Below are 17,655 nucleotides of genomic sequence, written 5' to 3' on the forward strand. Positions count from 1 at the left end.
AAGTCCCTGAAACAGGAGGTCATCAGCCTTTGAAAGGTGAAGGGTGCGTTTTGCAGCCCAAAAGGCATTCTACTGGCCTCAAACAGCCCCATGGGAGTGCTGAATGCTGTCTTGTGCTTGTCTTGTTCCACAACCTCTACCTGCCAGTATCCAGATGTAAGGTCAAGGGTGGAGAAGTACTTTGCCTGTCCTAAAGCCTCTAGAGCCTCCTCTATCCTTGGCAGAGGGAATGCATCTCGGGTGCTGCAGGAGTTGAGCTTTCTGTAGTCGATACACAATCGGAGTGTCCCATCCTTCTTGGTCACAACCACCACAGGGGATGCGTACGGACTTTTACTGAGGCGAATGACTCCTGCTGTCTCCATCTCCATCAATAAACACCTCACATCTTGCCACTGGGAGGGGGGTATTTTGCGGTATGGCATTCGGAAGGGCCTCGGGTCAACCAGGGGAATCTCATGTTGTATTGTTGTGGTGTGACCATAGTTCATGGGATGTTGGGAGAAAACATCCGCATTCTTGTCCAGCAGATCCTTAAGTAGAGCACGTTGGTCCTCACTTTCCACTGCTGCTTCACTTAGATCAACCCCGCAGCTAGTCACTACTTGGTCCAGACTGAGACATGCCCCTCTGCTCCCAGCTTCACCATGCTTTTTATCAGGGAACTCTACCAACTTGTCCACCAGGACTGCACTGGCCAGACTTGTGTGTCGTTTGATTGTAATGACTCGCTGGGAAAGATTCATCACTCTAACTGGAGCACAACCTCTTTTCACATTCGCAAGCACCTTGGCCACTAAGACGTCCTGAGGGAGCTGACCCTGACGTTGGCTGTGGGAAGTTTTCTAAGGCAGCACCTCTCCCACTGTTCGCACCAAGCCTTGATCTCCTGGAACATTCTTGGCCAGTAAAATTTTCTCCTTATCATCTGTAGTGTCCTCTCAAATCCCAGATGCCCTGAGTTATTGTGAAGGGCTGTTTTGATTGTTTCACGCAGCTTTTCTGGCAATATTAGTTGCTCCACCACACCTTTATGACAGTCTCTGACACTGCGATACAGGATACCTTTTTTACCACTAACCTTCTCCACTCTTTTAAAAGGAGACCCCTAGTGGCACCCACCTTCATCCTCTCACTGTGGCTTGGTTTGTGGTTCCTGCTCTTAAAGTGGAGGATGGGACCGATGACTCGGTCTTCCTTCTGCCCCGCACGAAGCTCCTGTGTGGTCATAGCCACCTTGTCCACCAGGACTGCACTGGCCAGACTTGTATGTCGTTTGATCGTAATGACTCGCTGGGAAAGATTCATCACTCTAACTGGAGCACAACCTCTTTTCACATTCGCAAGCACTTTGGCCACTAAGACATCCTGAGGAAGCTGCAAGGAGGGATGGCCTTCTATCAGGGCTGTATAGGTCTTCCTTTGAGGGCCAGTTTTAATCCTACACCTTAAATCCATCTCTTTCCCACCAGAGATGTGTATTGTATGACCAGTGTAAACAGCAGGACCCACAACGTCATGCATTTCACTTTGATTGGCGCTCTCCACCTTTGGTAAAGCTGTGTACCACTCTGGATGCTTCTCTTTGACCTGGAGCAGAAACTGCGGGCCATAAGCTGCTTGAAGGTGGGTTCGGGAGGCTCGAATGACATTGGTTCCCACCAACAGAGGGACTGAAGAGCGATAGTCGGAATCAGGAACAATCGAAGGTAGGTACAGCCTTGAACTCTTTCCCCAGCACTTTCAGGTCAATGTGCAGGACACCATGGTAGGGCACGGTCTGACCTGCTGCACCCTCTATTGGTATTTTAGAAGCCTGTAGCTTCTGCTTCTGTAGAGCTGGGTGGCTCTGCCAGTAGTTGTGTGTAATACTGGTGATCTGCGAGCCGGAGTCAATGAGAGCCTTGCATGCCTTGTTGTTGACTTCCACTTCCCCTTCGTTCCTAGGACCCACTAGGGGTGTTTCCCCTCCTTCAGTGCAAATCCTCTTGACAGGTGGGTGGGACCCTTGCTGTGTACCCATGGATGCCCCAGCTGCCGTGGGCACTAAGCGTTTAAATGTTGAGCAGAGTGCATGTGTCCATCAGCAGGTATCTTAGGCTGCTGGGCTTCAGCTAGGCTCGGATCCGGAAGCACTGCTCGGCACACTCTGGCTGTGTGCCCTGGCTCTCCACACCGGTAACAGACAAAGCGTGGACTCTGGCTTGCTTTTCCCTTCGCTGGCTGAACAGTTAATGGGGAGGCAAGGGGTGGAGAGGTCATTCTCAACTCTAGTTGGGACAGCTTAGCCATTTGTTCTTCCTGAATGAGAGCTAACTTCTTAACCATTTCTGTCAACTCTGATATTTCAGATGTGTGCTTTGGCCTATCCATTTTGGTGTTTCCACCCCCTCCTCATGTTACATGCACCTGAGCATATGTTTTCTTTGCTTTACTCTGTGTCTGGAACTTCTTAGTTTCTCTAGATAGATTTCGGAGCTCTGCCTGCAGCTCTCTGAAGCTCAAGAGCCTGGGTGCCATTGGTGCGATTCTTGTGTACACGTCCTCGTCGGTAAGACCCCTCATGAACAGCCGGGTTAATTTGCTATCTCGATGCAGGAAGGGCTTACCTCCTCTTTGCTTCTCCTCTACTGTCCGCAACTTTGCCTCCAGTGCTATAGCATAAGAACAGGCAGACTCCCCTGAATTCTGGCTCCACTCATAGTAGTCAGCCAGAGGATCTAGGGAGCCTCGTGTGTTGCTGTATTCGGCCCTCAGCTCCTCGAATGCCTTCTCAGGGGTCTGATCATGGGGAGGTAGGTTAAGGATGAGATTTCGGGCTTCACCACCCAGGTGTCGTACAACCGTGGAGAAGCGAATGTGCATTGGGAGCTCAATTGCCTCCAAGAGGTACTGCAAGTCGTGAATCCAGTCTTCCACCAGTATCCTACAGTCTGGATTTCCTGTGAAGACTTGAACATTTTTCACCTGATGAGTTTGCAGGAAACCACCATGGGCTGCCATGGGAAGGCACTGGTTGGTGACTGCTCGAGCAGGAGGCCTGAACTGTGTCACATGTGGGTGGGCCGATTGGCTGGCAGATGTAGGTGGTGGGGCAGCTTGAGAGACAGCATCAACATGCATGTTGAGGTGGGAAGGGTGAATCTGGGTTTGTTGAGGAAACAGATCAAGAGGGCTGTGTAGGGTTATGCTGGGAACCCATGCATTAGCAGACGGGGGCAATGGGTTGGCTCCACCATAGCTTGGACCTTGAGTGGTGTGAAATGTGGCTTCGGGGGAATACACTTGAAGGGCCTGCCCTGCAGCTACGTGCTTAACTGTAATATTCACTGCTGGTGGGCTCTGAAGACTCGGTGCAGGCACAGAAGGGGGATACGAATAACTAGAGTAAGCCTGGGGGCCGGGCCTAGTCGGCTGGGCTGGATATGGTGATACAACTGGATGGGGTTTGAGCGACTGCTGCACAGCTGGCATCTCAATGAAAATATGATGTGTAGAGCTTTGCCAAGGTGTGGCTCCTGAGGGCCCATGGCCACTGCATTTGCGAACAGAGGCCTCAAACGACCTATCTACCTGGCCACCTGGTCTTGCATCTGGGCTGTTGTCAAAGCAGAGTGGCGGTACCTGCCCTGAGGCCCCAGTGCCTGGCAGCCTTGATGCATGGGCTGGCGTCACATACTGGTCAGCATAGAGCGAGTTCATAGGGTGTGGTGGAGTATGTCGTTCTAAGGGCAATGGTGGGTCATTTGTGACATGCTCTGCTGGCTGTAGGAGACTGGATGCGCTAGAAAAGGAGCACTGCATGTTTTGAGTTGAGTTTGCATAAGTCTGCGACATTGTAGAATGTAAATGTGTATGTACTATGTGCAAGCAGGTTAAATGCCAGTGTAATTGGATTGTAAGTAGGTGTTGAATCGATGTAAAATGTTCCAATCTCGTAGAAATTAAAAGGTTCTAAAGTAAGCTTTATATTTCAGTGAGATTAGCACAGGGAAATATACAACCAGTTTATCCCAAAAACTTATAAACTCATAAAAAATTGGCTTGTCAGTTTACACCTAAATGTTGATGTAGCGTCTCACTGAATATCAAGTAGATGCACAGTAATCTCAGAAAAATTACATAAATCTCAATAGGCAATAAATAAGGATTTTTTCTTTTTTTTCAATAAACCATCAAATATGTTTTACATAACAGCAAATCACTCAAATTGAAACAGCAAAACAGTTCAGATTCCCAGCAGGCTGTAAAGGATATAGCGTGATGGCAATGTATCCCCAAAATCACCAGTTCGGTTAAGATTTTCAGTTTGTCCGTTTACATATAGTTCAGCATTCAAACCACTGGCTGTAGAATTCTCTTCCTCTTTGGTCTAGTGGTGCCACGATCCGGGTCACGGCACCAAAGATGTAGCCCTCTCTCTCTCTGCGTGCTAACTGGCCTCTAGCACCGCCACTGCTACTCTGCGCTGTGTTGTGTGTTCGTGGGTGGTGGTAGAGGAGACACGGACACAGAGGGGTTCGGGATCGTGGCTTGACCGTTTATTCCCCAGCACGGCATCTATAGTGTTGATAACATGAACTCATTTAAGTTTTAAACTAGTAAAGTACATTTCAATGCACATTCAATTTAATAACAATCTCTCGCTGCTCATATTATCATACATAGCTTTGCATCAGCCACCCCGTATTAATCACGCTCCAAAGAAAGAACCACAAACATTTTAACTCTCCATATTACTCTGCATTTAGGTCTTTAGCAGTTTAGAACACAAAATATCTCAATAGACAGAACTTTAGAGTGATAACAACAAAGATATTTTAAATTGAAATTTCCACTACTGTTAACGTGACTTACCTATAGTATTGATAACATGAACTGAAGAAAAGATGGCGCACTACACGCCTATCAACACTACGGTACATCAAAAGGCTCAAACAGCGCTAAAAATACTTGAATCTGCCCTAACACAACACTGTCATAGCGACATCTTGTGGACAACACAATACACTGCCCTACATCTATATATGTATATAGTTTATTTTAATGCCAGAGAAACATCGGATACTCTGGATGAGATTTATTTTTGATGGTTTATGTGTTGTAGAACTTGCCAATGTTGACCTGTAGTGGGCAGTGCAGTCTATAACTTTAAATTATACTCTGCTTCCACTAATTACACTAAACACGTGCATTATAACCGATAGCTTTATGATGCATTGATTTACCAATATTAACTGATGAGTGTGTAAATTCAAATAAATCAGATTTTTTTTGTAGACATCATGGGAAAGTATAAATTTAGTATGTATCACTCTTCCTGCATCATCTGAGCATCTGCACCAAACCTGCACACACTGGATTTTACTCCTGTCTTCTCTTTTGGGACAGTCTGTTCCTGTTCCTGTCCATCCTGTATCAGGGTCATATGATCATGTACACCTAACAGCACTATGTTACGGCCAAAACAGGAAGAGAGCATCCTTGATGTCAGGGTCAGAGGTCAAACAGATGAAACTGAGGGGCATTTCTCTTTTAATGGCCGGATACGAACATTCTCATGTGTATGGAAAACCACTGGGACAGTCATCACTTTTTTTTTTAGGGAGAATGAGAGTCCAAAGATTTTCATGGTGTGTTCCTGCCAGTGATTTATTAGATCTCATATATAAACACAAATCAAAATGAAATGCTGCTGTTTTCTTATTGAAGGACGTCATTGAGGATGAATAGTTTCTGAATCTTACACAGTCCTCCCTAAAATCAGCCAAAAAGGTTTATGTTCAGCAGCCTTCTTAAGTGATGAAGGCTCTTTTGGCAGTCCTGATGTTGTGAAAACAGTATGATTGTGGATGGATGGTATAAGTGATGAAGACATCTGGACTGTATTTTCATCCCTGATGGAGATGGAAGAATCTCCAGAGAGCTCAGCCTGCAGATGGTAAATTAATGGCAAATCCAAGACATACCGCACACAGCCGTCACACCACATTCCAAACGCATTATTCAGAACCGCACATTTATCAGCCTGAAAAAATATGTCTACTATTGGTGGCACTGCAGCTATTTTAGGTCAAAGAGATCTAGATACCTGGAGAAAAGCTATCTGTTGGCATGGCACTTGCTTAGCTAGCATAGCAGAAGACACAGAAAAATATCATCCATATCTGTCACTGTCAACATCTACAGTACTAATGAACTTTTGGTGATTTATATTTTGCTAGTAAAAATGTCCATCAGTATACACAGCAACTTTTGAATGAACATCAATCCAGAGAGATGGTATACACTCAAATATAATGGTTCTTTATTGCAATCTGGAGCCGTTAAGATCCAAGGAAACTTTCCCTTGCACAAAATGTACTTTATAGTGTAAAAAGGTATTTAAATGGTTCTTCTATGGCATCGCTGTATCGCCCTTTTGGAACCTTTATTTATTGAGTGTAATCACGACGTCTACCAGCAGGGGCTAACTGCTTCATGCTAACCAGGCCTTGGGCCACTTGTTCTAGGTCCATGTTTGTTTCTAATACTGTAGTTGTTACCTTGTGCTTGTCGGGTACTTCCTGAAGGTGAATGTGTGTCCAGGCTTGAATGAAGACTAGTCCGGATGCTACTAACAGTGCCGCTATCCAGGAGCTCCTCGCTAATGTGCTCAATCTGTCAGTCTGTCAGCTAGCCACACAGAAGTACCCTAATAGGATAATTTGCTGAGCCTTCAGCCACTGACCAAACAAACATCACAAATATACACTCGCCCACACACAACACAGGCGCCACTGGTGGAAATAATGATGTTATTCAAATGATTACAAATTAAGTTACGCATAACGAAGCACCTTGCTCATTCAAACGGCATGGTTTATTATAAAGTTATATTATTAGTTTAGGATTTTAACCCAGGTCTCTTTCCAAGCTGCACAAAACTACACTACTAAGCTAACTGTTTTGTTCCCACATTCATGCTAAGAACTATTAAGTTTTGACATAGTGTTAGGGTTAAGTCATGCCTCGCCTAGAGCAAGTGAGTCAGAACTGCCACAGGTGCCCCTTCAAAACAAACTGGTGCATGACACTCCTGGCACTTAAACTGACATGAGTGCCACAGGTTTATGCAAGACCTGATATCCAGCATGATTTGAGAATCATTTTGTGTTTTAATTAGTGCTGTCAAATGATTAATCACGATTAATCGCATCTAAAATAAAAGTTTTTGTTTACATAATATATGTATGTGTACTTTGTATATTTATTATGTATATATAAATACACACACATGCATGTATATATTTAAGAAAAATATGCTATGTTTATAAAGGGGGTCTGAATACTTTCTGTACCCACTGTATATACTGTATGTGTGTGCACTGTGCATTTATATATACATAATAAATAAACACAGTACACATACATATAACAAACATATAAGTAAACAAAAACTTTTATTTTGGATGCGATTAATCGCGATTAATCGGTTGACAGCACTAGTTTTAATAGAAACAAACACATTTTTAAAATTAAATTAAAATTAGGGCTGTCAGTTTAACATGTTAACTTAATGAATTAGTTATGAAAAAATAACGCGATTAAAATATTTTAACACAGTTAAGGCACTGGCCCCGCCCCAGACCTGTACGTCATCTTTAGAGTATAATCTCATTAAAAAAAAAATTTAATATGTGCTTAATTAGATTAATGAATCGACACATCATGTAATTTATAAGATTAAAAATTTTAATTGTCTGACAGCCCTAATTAAAATATTTTTTCAGAAAGGATGGATCAAAGAATGCATAAAAAAGTGACAGTAAAGACATTTCAAATGTTACAAAAGATTTCTATGTTGAATAGCCTAAATACTGTTCTTTTAAACATTCTTTGCTTCCACAAACATTTTAAGCAGCACAATTTATTATTTTTAACATTGAAATATTTCTTGAGCAGCAAATCAGCATTTATGAATGATTTCTGAAGGATCATGTGACACTCAAGACTGGAGTAATGGAGTAATTCAGCTTTGCCATCACAGGAATAAATGACATTTTTAAAATATTATAAAATAGAAAATAGTTATTCTAAATTGTAATAATATTTCACAACATTACTGTGTTTGCTATATTTGTAATAAATGCTGCCTTGGAGAGCATTAAAGTCTTTAAACATAAAAACTGAAAACTGTTTCTTCAAAAATAAATAAAAACTCAATCAATGAATCTTACCTACCCCAAACGTTTGAATGGTAATGTTTACCCAGATTTAAAGTTTACCCAGAAACTTTTCCCACAGTATACCCAGTTTAGAACACAAAGACTCTTACAGTATCTTGCCTTCGGCTGAAATGTTATCATGAAAAAGTGGAATCTGTGTAACAGATCAAATTGAGATCTGTGAGGTCAGCACAGAGTTGAAAGGTCAAGCTTTATTTGTATGTGCTCATCACGAGGCAGCTAGTTTGTGAAAGTATCGTGTGTGTGTTTGAGATTTATCACTCCACCTTCTCCCTGAAGCCCTCTTACAACTATAATTATTTTCTTCTTTTCCTTTCCTGCTGTCTCTGTCTCTCTGTTTCCTCATTATCATGCTCTTCAATTTTTCCTTTGTCCTGACTATTGTTTTCATTTCTGTGAAGAGGACAGGATTTCAACAGGAATGAACTTATGAATACACGGAGAAGTGTTCCCACCTCCCTGCAGTGGGAGGTGGGAAGGGAGGACAGCCACATCTCCAGTGTTTGTTATGCTGATGACGAGTGACAGTCTGACAGGGGAACTCGTTCAAAGCTCTGCTGTATCGGTTTCAGACTCCTCCCCCTCTGCTCTACGTCACTGAGTGAGTGTTTATGTGAAGTTTGCTCTTGGCAACCCCGGGGCTGCACTCTGATTTACATGAGTACATGGCAGATGGAGAGGACAGACCTCTCTCTCGCTCTTTATCCATCTCTGCTTCTGTCTGTCTGTCTCATGCTCGGGTCGGATTGGCTGTATCTGTCTGAAGAGTCTGAGGAGATTGCTCTTATTCACAGAGTGTGTGTTTCTGTCAGACACACTGCCCGTCTCCCAGTCTGCAGGTAGAGTGAAAAGTGTGTGTGAGAGTCTGTATGTGAGGTAGTTTTTCCGAGAATGTGGCTGCAGTATGAGACTTTAATGAACGTGAAGAATACATTCAGTGAATATGTAAATGCAATGATATGCTTGGGGAATAGCATACTCAATAGTGTTTATGATGCCACTGTTTGCCACATGTGTGTTTTGTGTTTGTTATGTGAGTGTGGCTAAATCTGGATTTCTCATGTTTAACCACCAGCTACTGCATACTGTTTTAGGTAAACATATACAGTCCTTCTGTTGTGTATGTGAACTTGTTTCTTCAAGAGTTCAGCAGAAGAATATGGATTTATAGTGTATATCTACGTAAGGGTTAGTGACATGACATTCTTTTTTTTTCTTTGTATAGATATATGAAGTTATTAAAAATGTAATTCATACAAAATTGACTCGAATACAACTTTTCTCTCATAAATATGTTTTCAGTTTCTGAATTAAGAGCAATTTTTGATATTTTAGTGGTGCTTAAAATATAATAATAATAATATTAAAAACTGCTTACTGTAGGTGGTGTAATGGCTGATTTAATATATTGAAATAAAAAAATATATATATATTATAAATTATATTATATATTATTATTATTATTATTATTATTATATATTATTTAACTATCATTTATTTTATTTTTTTTGACAGTCAGTGTGTGGACTATTTCAGGGCCATTAGGTTTTGTTTAGATTTTTTTTATATCAGATTTTTTAACTTTAATTAAAAAGTTTGTTTTTTTCAGGTCGAATGTAGTAACTCTAAGAACATTTAACAATGTAAATGTAATATTATTTGTTAAAATAATTGTATTACTTCAAAAAATGTTTAAAAACTTGTACACTTGTATTTAAAGTGCAAAGGTATTCGAGGAAAGTATTTTACTATTTTTACGGGTATATCGCTTGTGATTAAATCATAATTTTAAAAAAAATCATTTTCAAAAATGTCTGAGATCTTTTAAAAAAATTTTTTTTTAATGATCTCAGGCTGCCTACTTTGTCACTAGACTCTTAGTTACTCGCCTTGTTTTTACACCATTTTTGGATGATTCGTTGACATCCTTGCATAGGAGACAAACCATAGCAGAGATACAGCAGTCTCTTTCTCCAACTAAAACAAGAGCATTGTGCCTGTTTATGAGACTTTACCTCCTCTGAAGTGGTGACATTTTTTCATGTCAGTTTCAATGGCCTTAAAACATAAAGCAGACCTCACATTCCTTAGGATTCAGTTTCCTTTTGTTGACCTTATCCCATCAGGTACATTAATATAACAACTGATGAGGCCACCAGACAACATTACACACAGAATGATGAATTTAGATTCTTGCTCTGAGGGAACTTCCTTTAGAAAAAGATACATACTTAACAGGATGCAATGGAGGGATGCTGCCAGACCTAAATCGGTCCGAGGAGTGAAAAGAGCCCTTGTTCGAAACCTTTTGGCTTCCTTTGATGCTAAGACTGTCTGAGGTTGTCTAATTGTTTTGTAGCTTAGAGATCATCCAAAAGGGACTCAGTGTGAGAGCAGATATTGAGTTTACCTGTTGTTTTTGTTATTTGACACAGAATAGCTTAAATGGATAATTCAGAAGGGCTGACTGCTGCTATTTTATTTTCTCTCATTTATTTTTCTTTCAGTTTTCTAAATGTGCAGAGAGATCAGTCTTGGGTTTGGTGTGTTGCTCAAGAACAGAGAGGTTCTCTGTAACTTTCCATTGTATGGACGCTTAGCTGTTTATCTTCTCACACATTATTATGTGCTCACATTTATGCACATTCACATGCATCCATGCACACCAAAACAAGCCATTGATGTAAAAGCTCAACAGATGTAGTTGAGACTGAATACACAATAGAAGTTTATCGTTGATCTGCATATCATACTCGTCACCATCACAAGAATTATCTGATTGTGTTCCTTCAATAGAAACACCAGGATTGTTACTGGCTGAACTCTTATACAAGCACTTGGAAATTATTTAAAAGGGGCATCTGGGAACTGTCAGCATGTTTCTAAATACAAGTATTTATATCGAAATTCTCATGAGGGACCATGAGCCAGGTTTTAAGGATCAGGAGACAAATATGGTCAGGGCTCAAGAAGTATATCAAGTGGAAATCGGACAAGAATTCTGAAAGGAAATAAGAGCATGGACTGAGAAAGACTTTTTAAGGAATAAGCTATTGTTTGCTCTGGATGGCTAAGGAAATCTCTTCAGAGTGAAGCAGTTTCACAAAACTGTTTACTTTATTGTTCTAGTACTCGAGCAGTCTTGCAACAATATTTATGAGCCTCTGATGTTTTTGTCTGGGTCTTGTCATGCACTCAGGTATGTCTGCACTTGGATTAGTTGTCTCAGACATGAATGCAAGAACCTGATTTACACATGGACATGTCGTAGCAGCCTGTCATTTTCATGTTCCCTGTCAAATACATTTCTATTTGATATTAGAGGAACATTGTTTCAGCATAATATACAATCAGTAATAACCAATGATGATCCAAATGGCTATGATTTTTCTCAGAATTGCCAAACATAAAAAAGACACAATTATGAGATCACGATTACCTTTTTTATTCTGTTATGGAAATAGGCTTCCATACAATCATGATTATTGCATTCTCCAACTTGTGAACTGGTCTTGTGTAAATATGTGTATATATATTAGTTAGGTGTTTATCTTTTCATGAACTGATGGAGCTTCCCACATACAGTCTTGTCTCATTCTCAAAAAAATCTTGTCTCCTCCCTCTATAGGGTCTCCGGATGTGCTTGGGTTAGTAGGGTTCGATTATTGGGGGTTAGAGTTTTTGTACTGGATATATTTTACAAACCCTCTGCTGAACATTTTAGATGGCTTTTGTAAATAGTTAGGTTTGGGTCAAATATGGAGGAACCCAACTACTTGGTTAAAAATTTAATTTGACCAAAAGTTGGGTTGAAGCAACCCAGCATTTTTACTCTAAAATTAGCTTATGATTAAATTAATGATCATGGACTTTACCAGCATATACTTAATTTAGCATGAATCATACCACAAATACATTAAAACGGCCTTTTCTTCATAATTTGAGAAATTACCCAAGAGTCCTGATACGTCATATAGGATGTGTGTTGTGTTTATGTCATGTCCATTTAGTTTTATGAAGGCAAGTGTTTCTCACAAAAGCCTTTGTGTCCTGTAAATGAGCACAATACTCCTGATGAATGATGGTGGTTTGGGTTTCAGTGGGCTTTGAAGTATGGCGTAATGCTACATGTGTTTGTGTTTTGCTCTTCCCTTCGTTCTTGACCTTCACTTTTTTGTTTTAAAAGAAGGGACAGTGTATGTGAGAAAGAGAAGGGCATATGAAACATAGTTAGGGAGGAGGGGAATAGGAAAAGGACTTTGTGGCTCGCATTGCCCTGAGGCCTCTCTCATCCTCCCACCCAGAAATCGCATGATACCAATGAACATGTTGCTTAGCCACAGTAGTTTTTATGATTCGTTTTTCTTGTAAGCACATCACTTAAATCTTATATCTCAATGATCCTGCAAAAGATAAGGGATGTTTACAGTTCCATAATAAAAAAAGTTTACAATGATAGTTCAGAATGCATAGCATAAAGAGATGATCTCAGTAATACCAGTTTCTACATACATTTGAAATACTGGTATCAACAAGGTGTTTGATGGATCTCATGTTGTTTTCACTAATCTCCACTTTCAGCCAAATAAACAGAGCACAACCTGTGACCTCTATCCTTTATTTGGCACTGGTTGGCAACTTGCGTGACCACAACTTGAGTGGAAAGTGACCTCCCACGTGGACACAAGGAAACAGATTACAGACACACTCCTGCTTTCAATTAAACCCTAGTAAGATGACAACTCACACATTTGTTTAAACAGTGAAAGGCTGGGGCTTTATAACCACAGAATCAGGCTAAATGCCCTCATGTAAGTTCGCTCACTTCCTTATTGTTTTTGGAGACATAGTTTCAAGGTTTTGATTCTAACGACTCTATTTAAAGTAATAATTCACCCAAAAATGAAAATTCTGTCATTAATTATGCACCCTCATATCGTTTCAAACCCGTAAGACTTTCCTTCATCTTTGGAAAATGAATTAAGATATTTTTGATGAAATCCGAGAGCTTTCTGACCATCCATAAACAGCAACGCAACCATCACGTTCAAGACCCAGAAACTGCAGCTTGTTTGCAAAGAGAGGAACGCACACACATGCTTTGTGGTATTGTTGTGAATGCACGTCAAATTCTGACACGGAAGAGAAGAAATTGTTGAATAAAGTTGTTGTTTTTGTTTCCTTTGCGCACAAAAGTATTCTCTCTTGAACGTGCAGGGTCAGAAAGCTCTCGGATTTCTTCAACAATATCGTAATTTGTGTTCAGAAGATGAACGAAGGTCTCACGGGTTTGAAACGATATGAGAGTGAGAAATTAATGACAGAATTTTCATTTTTGGGTGAACTATACGTTAAACAGGACAAGACATTATATTCTGATTTGTTATTCTAACAGTATTCAAATAAGCATTGAGGTTGATCGGCAGCAAATTTCCTTTCAGTAACTGTTTTGGCTTTCGGCTCTTCTCGTTCTGTCATCACATCAGATGTGCCAACACATATGACTACTCACAGGATGTATGCTGTCAGAGGAATTACATTAGGTCAAAAAATGTCCACTAGCTATTGTATGTTTACCCAATACAGTGCTGCTGCCAAGTCTAAAAGTAGCCGTCCTTGAATCCAAATTAAACTGAGAAGCTCAAATAGTGTTTTTCTCATATAGCATGTTTTAAGTACTTAGACCTTTAGGCTTTTGTGTTTTTAGTAACCCAGACAGGCCTTTTAGGGCATGTTTATCCAGACGTGTTCCTATTAGGGATAAATATCTAAAACTATGAATGTCTAAAAATCTCTCTTAAGGACTGTTGGGAGTGATTTCACACCTTTTAACCCCAGCTTTTGCTGCACAATATCTGATGGTCGGTTTGTAAGGGGTGTGCAAAGCACTTTAACTGCAGTATATCAGTTTCAGCAGGGTAAATCCTGCTCCTTGCTGCAGAATTTCAACTCTGATCAAACACACATGAATCAGCTTCCCTTTAAAATCATAACCAGGTGTGCTCGAGCTAGTCCACAACCAAACGCTGCAAAAAGGCCTGCTGAGTCTGAAAGTAATGCGTTCACTGTTTCACTTCTGCTTTCTTTTTCTGTCTTTCTCTTTCTCAGGGCGACCATATGTGGGCCACCATGCTGGGGCAGAGCGTGAAGCTTCAGCCGGTTTCCATCCAAAGCCTCTCAGAGCTGGAAAGAGCACGTCTGCAGGAGGTGGCCCTTTACCACTTGGAAAGAAGAGACCTAGACTTTAAGATCAGCATCCCTAGAGGTACACTTCCTTGTTGAAATAGCTTGTTTTGTGATGTCTAGTAATCATGCATGACAGAAGTAGTGCATAGATTTAAATACCAAGTGATAAATCGTTTTACATATGTGACCCTGGACCACAAAACCAGTCTTAAGTTGCTGGGGTATATTTTTAGCAATAGCCAAAAAAAACATTGTATGGGTCAAAATTATAAATTTTTCTTTTATGCCAAAAATCATTAGGATATTAAGTAAAGATGATGTTCCATGAAGATATTTTGTAAATTTCCTACCGTAAATATATCAAAACTTAATTTCTGATTAATAATTGCTAAGAACTTGCCTTGGACAACTTTAAAGGCGATTTTCTCAATATTTAGATTTTTTTGCACCCTCAGATTCCAGATTTTCAAATAGTTGTATCTCGGCCAAATATTGTCCTATCCTAACAAATCATACATCAATGGAAAGCTTATTTATTCAGTTTTTATTCAGATTATGTATTAATCTCAATTTCGAGAAATTGACCCTTATGACTGGTTTTGTGGTCCAGGGTCACATATAATAATCATATCTTGTCACAGTCTAGATATGATTATTTCAGACAGATGCTTATCGAATTCCCAAGAAATCCATGCAAATATCACATCGCAGTCAATTCAGAGGTATTTCTGAGGGATTTCCGAAAGTAAATCTAGCAGATAAGACTTCTGAGAGGTGAAAGTGAAATTTGTAAGATGGAGTACAGCAGTGCCGTACCAACAGAACATCTGAATTGTTGCACACTAGTGTTGGGGTCATGACCCAAAAATAGGTTTCAGGTGACTTCGCCATAGACAGCAAGGGAAAAAACAGCTCTGAATCCAATGAATAAAATGATAAATTCTTATTTCTGAAGTTCAAGAACAAAACTGTGTGAAATATAAGACAGTACAACTTAGCCCAGTATTTGTTCCATGCGTTTGTTTGCCTTCTGCTGACGTTTATGCAATTATAAATTTGTCATTCGTAATATTGTTGAGCCTTTGCAGCTCATTGGACTTATACATTTCATAATACATTTTGATATTTGGTGTGTGCATTTGGTGCTGTTGAGTAGCCGTTAAGTCATGAAGCTAAATCAGTTTGTTGGAGAGTTCACATTCGATATTAAATGAACATTAGGCCTATTAATTAACAGAACCATCCCTGTTTATTATTTGATAATGTGAGATGGGATTTTGTTATCATGTGAGAGTCCCCTTATGTCCCACCATGGAAAACCACATTGTTTTATGGGAAGTGGTATTCCCAGCACGTACAAGCAGCTCCACATGGTCAGATCAGAGAAGGTCATCCTCTGTTCTCTATAGTGGAGTTTTCAACCGGTCATCTGTGAGAAGACCTCAGCCGGCACTTTAGCTGACCCATGGGGAAGCAGCCGCCACAATTTATGGGAATATTTACGGAACATTTTCCTCCCAAAGGAGAAATCTGTCATATTGAGCCTGGTGGTTTACTCAGCCGCTCCTCTTGGAATTGTCATCAACGTGTTTGGCAGCTATTTTTGGGGAAGATGACTGTCCTTTGGAGAGTTAAATTAAACTTTGTGAAATGCACTTAAGCGAATTCAGAAAGCATGTCGTAAGTGACTGACCTCTCTGTTTGGCTTTGGTTATTTTCTGGTTTGTTTGTGGTTAACTGAAAGTTAAGTATACTGTAAACTTTCTGCATTTTGTCTGTAATATTGTGATTCCTAATCTTTGTAAACTTTGGCTGTATGCAGCCTGGAGCTTTTGTTTTGTTTTGTTTTAGTCTCTTGCTTTCTAAAAGTGGCTCCTTTACTTTGTTTTCAATCTCTGCTTTGGCCCGAAGAGATTATTTATCCTGAATCAGGCTAATATCTCAGCATGCTCTCTGTTCATTCCCCTAATCATCCTCTCTCTGATGGGAGCTGATGGGGGCTTTAGCCCATGATGTCTTGCGGCGTGTGGGGAGGGTTGGGGGCAGTTGCCATAGAAACAAACTCTCATTTCCTGCAGTCATGGGAATATGACCCCACCTAAAGCCCCTCTGCATGTGCTACAATTCATTTGGTTTCTCTATCTCTCTGGACATCTCAAAGGAGCATCTTTTAAACCTTTTCCCTTCAGCTCAATAACTCAGACCTCTTCTGATTCAATTGAGTAAAAGTATATCTGTAAGTTGAAGGCATAACAAAATGGAACCAATTTATCAGCATTTACAGACAGGAAGAGGTTTGAGTGTAAACACGTCTATTGGTTTGTGTTTAAAATGCTGCAGCACTGTGGGGGAATTTTTAACCTAGTAATGGGATCAGCTATTCATCACATTTTTTACTGTTCTCCTGAGGGCCGTATAGACAGAGTACATCAGAGTTATGAAAACACAGAGACAAAAGGTGTTTTACTTTAGCTATACTTATTTTCAGCTCCAAATTTGGAAAGAATACTCTTTTTCTATATCAACAATCAAGGATAATTGTGGCTGTTTATCTGTGTAGGAAATGCTTCTGCTTCTAATTTTGTCTTACTCACAGCTTTCACTAATATAGGTTTTATATAGTGTTTGCTTTGCCAGCTCTGTGCCCATGCTTGGTGCTCAAGAGGTTTCACTTCATTATCAGCCATCTAACCGGAACAGTTTATTTTTGGGAAAGGAAGTCTTGTCATTACATGCATCTGTTTAGGTGTTTGTGTTATGTGTTGTAAGCATTACATTTATATTTTTATACAATACTGTTTAAAAGTTTGAGTTATTTTTTTAAAGAAATAAATACTTTTATTTGAGAAGTTACAGTGAAAACATTTAAAATGTTACAAAAATCTATTTAAAATATTTCATATTATATGAAATTCCTGTTCATCAAAGAATCCTGCATCACGGTTTCCACAAAAAATATTAAGCAGCACAGCAGTTTTCAACAATGATAATAATAATAAATGTTTGCATTAAATCATCATGCTAGAATGATTTCTGATGGATTATATGACACTGATTTCAGTGAAAAATGTATATTTGCCCTCAGAAATAATTTACATCTTAAAAATATTACAAATAGAAAACAGTTGTTTTAAATTGTAATAACAGTTGACAGTATCACTATTTGACTTGCTTTGGTGGGCACAAGGGGCTTTAAAAAAAAAACCTTACCAACCCCAAACTTTTTTTTTTTTTTTTTACA

The 17,655-nt window shown here is 39.8% G+C and overlaps 1 protein-coding gene across 1 annotated transcript in view; it reads left to right on the top strand.

Moving 5' to 3' along the window:
• Window positions 1-17,655, top strand: part of LOC107702308 (rho GTPase-activating protein 6-like) — a gene marked incomplete at its 3' end in the record, with an annotated part of 39,834 nt that overhangs the window by 11,038 nt on the left and 11,141 nt on the right. The window contains exon 2 of the mRNA XM_016504574.1: window positions 14,337-14,493. Coding sequence (XP_016360060.1) covers window positions 14,337-14,493 — 157 coding nt within the window. The remainder of the gene's footprint in view (window positions 1-14,336; window positions 14,494-17,655) is intronic.

Source organism: Sinocyclocheilus anshuiensis, unplaced genomic scaffold (assembly GCF_001515605.1).
Source record: "Sinocyclocheilus anshuiensis isolate Anshui unplaced genomic scaffold, SAMN03320099.WGS_v1.1 scaffold1941, whole genome shotgun sequence".
NCBI classification, from domain to species: Eukaryota; Metazoa; Chordata; class Actinopteri; order Cypriniformes; family Cyprinidae; genus Sinocyclocheilus; species Sinocyclocheilus anshuiensis.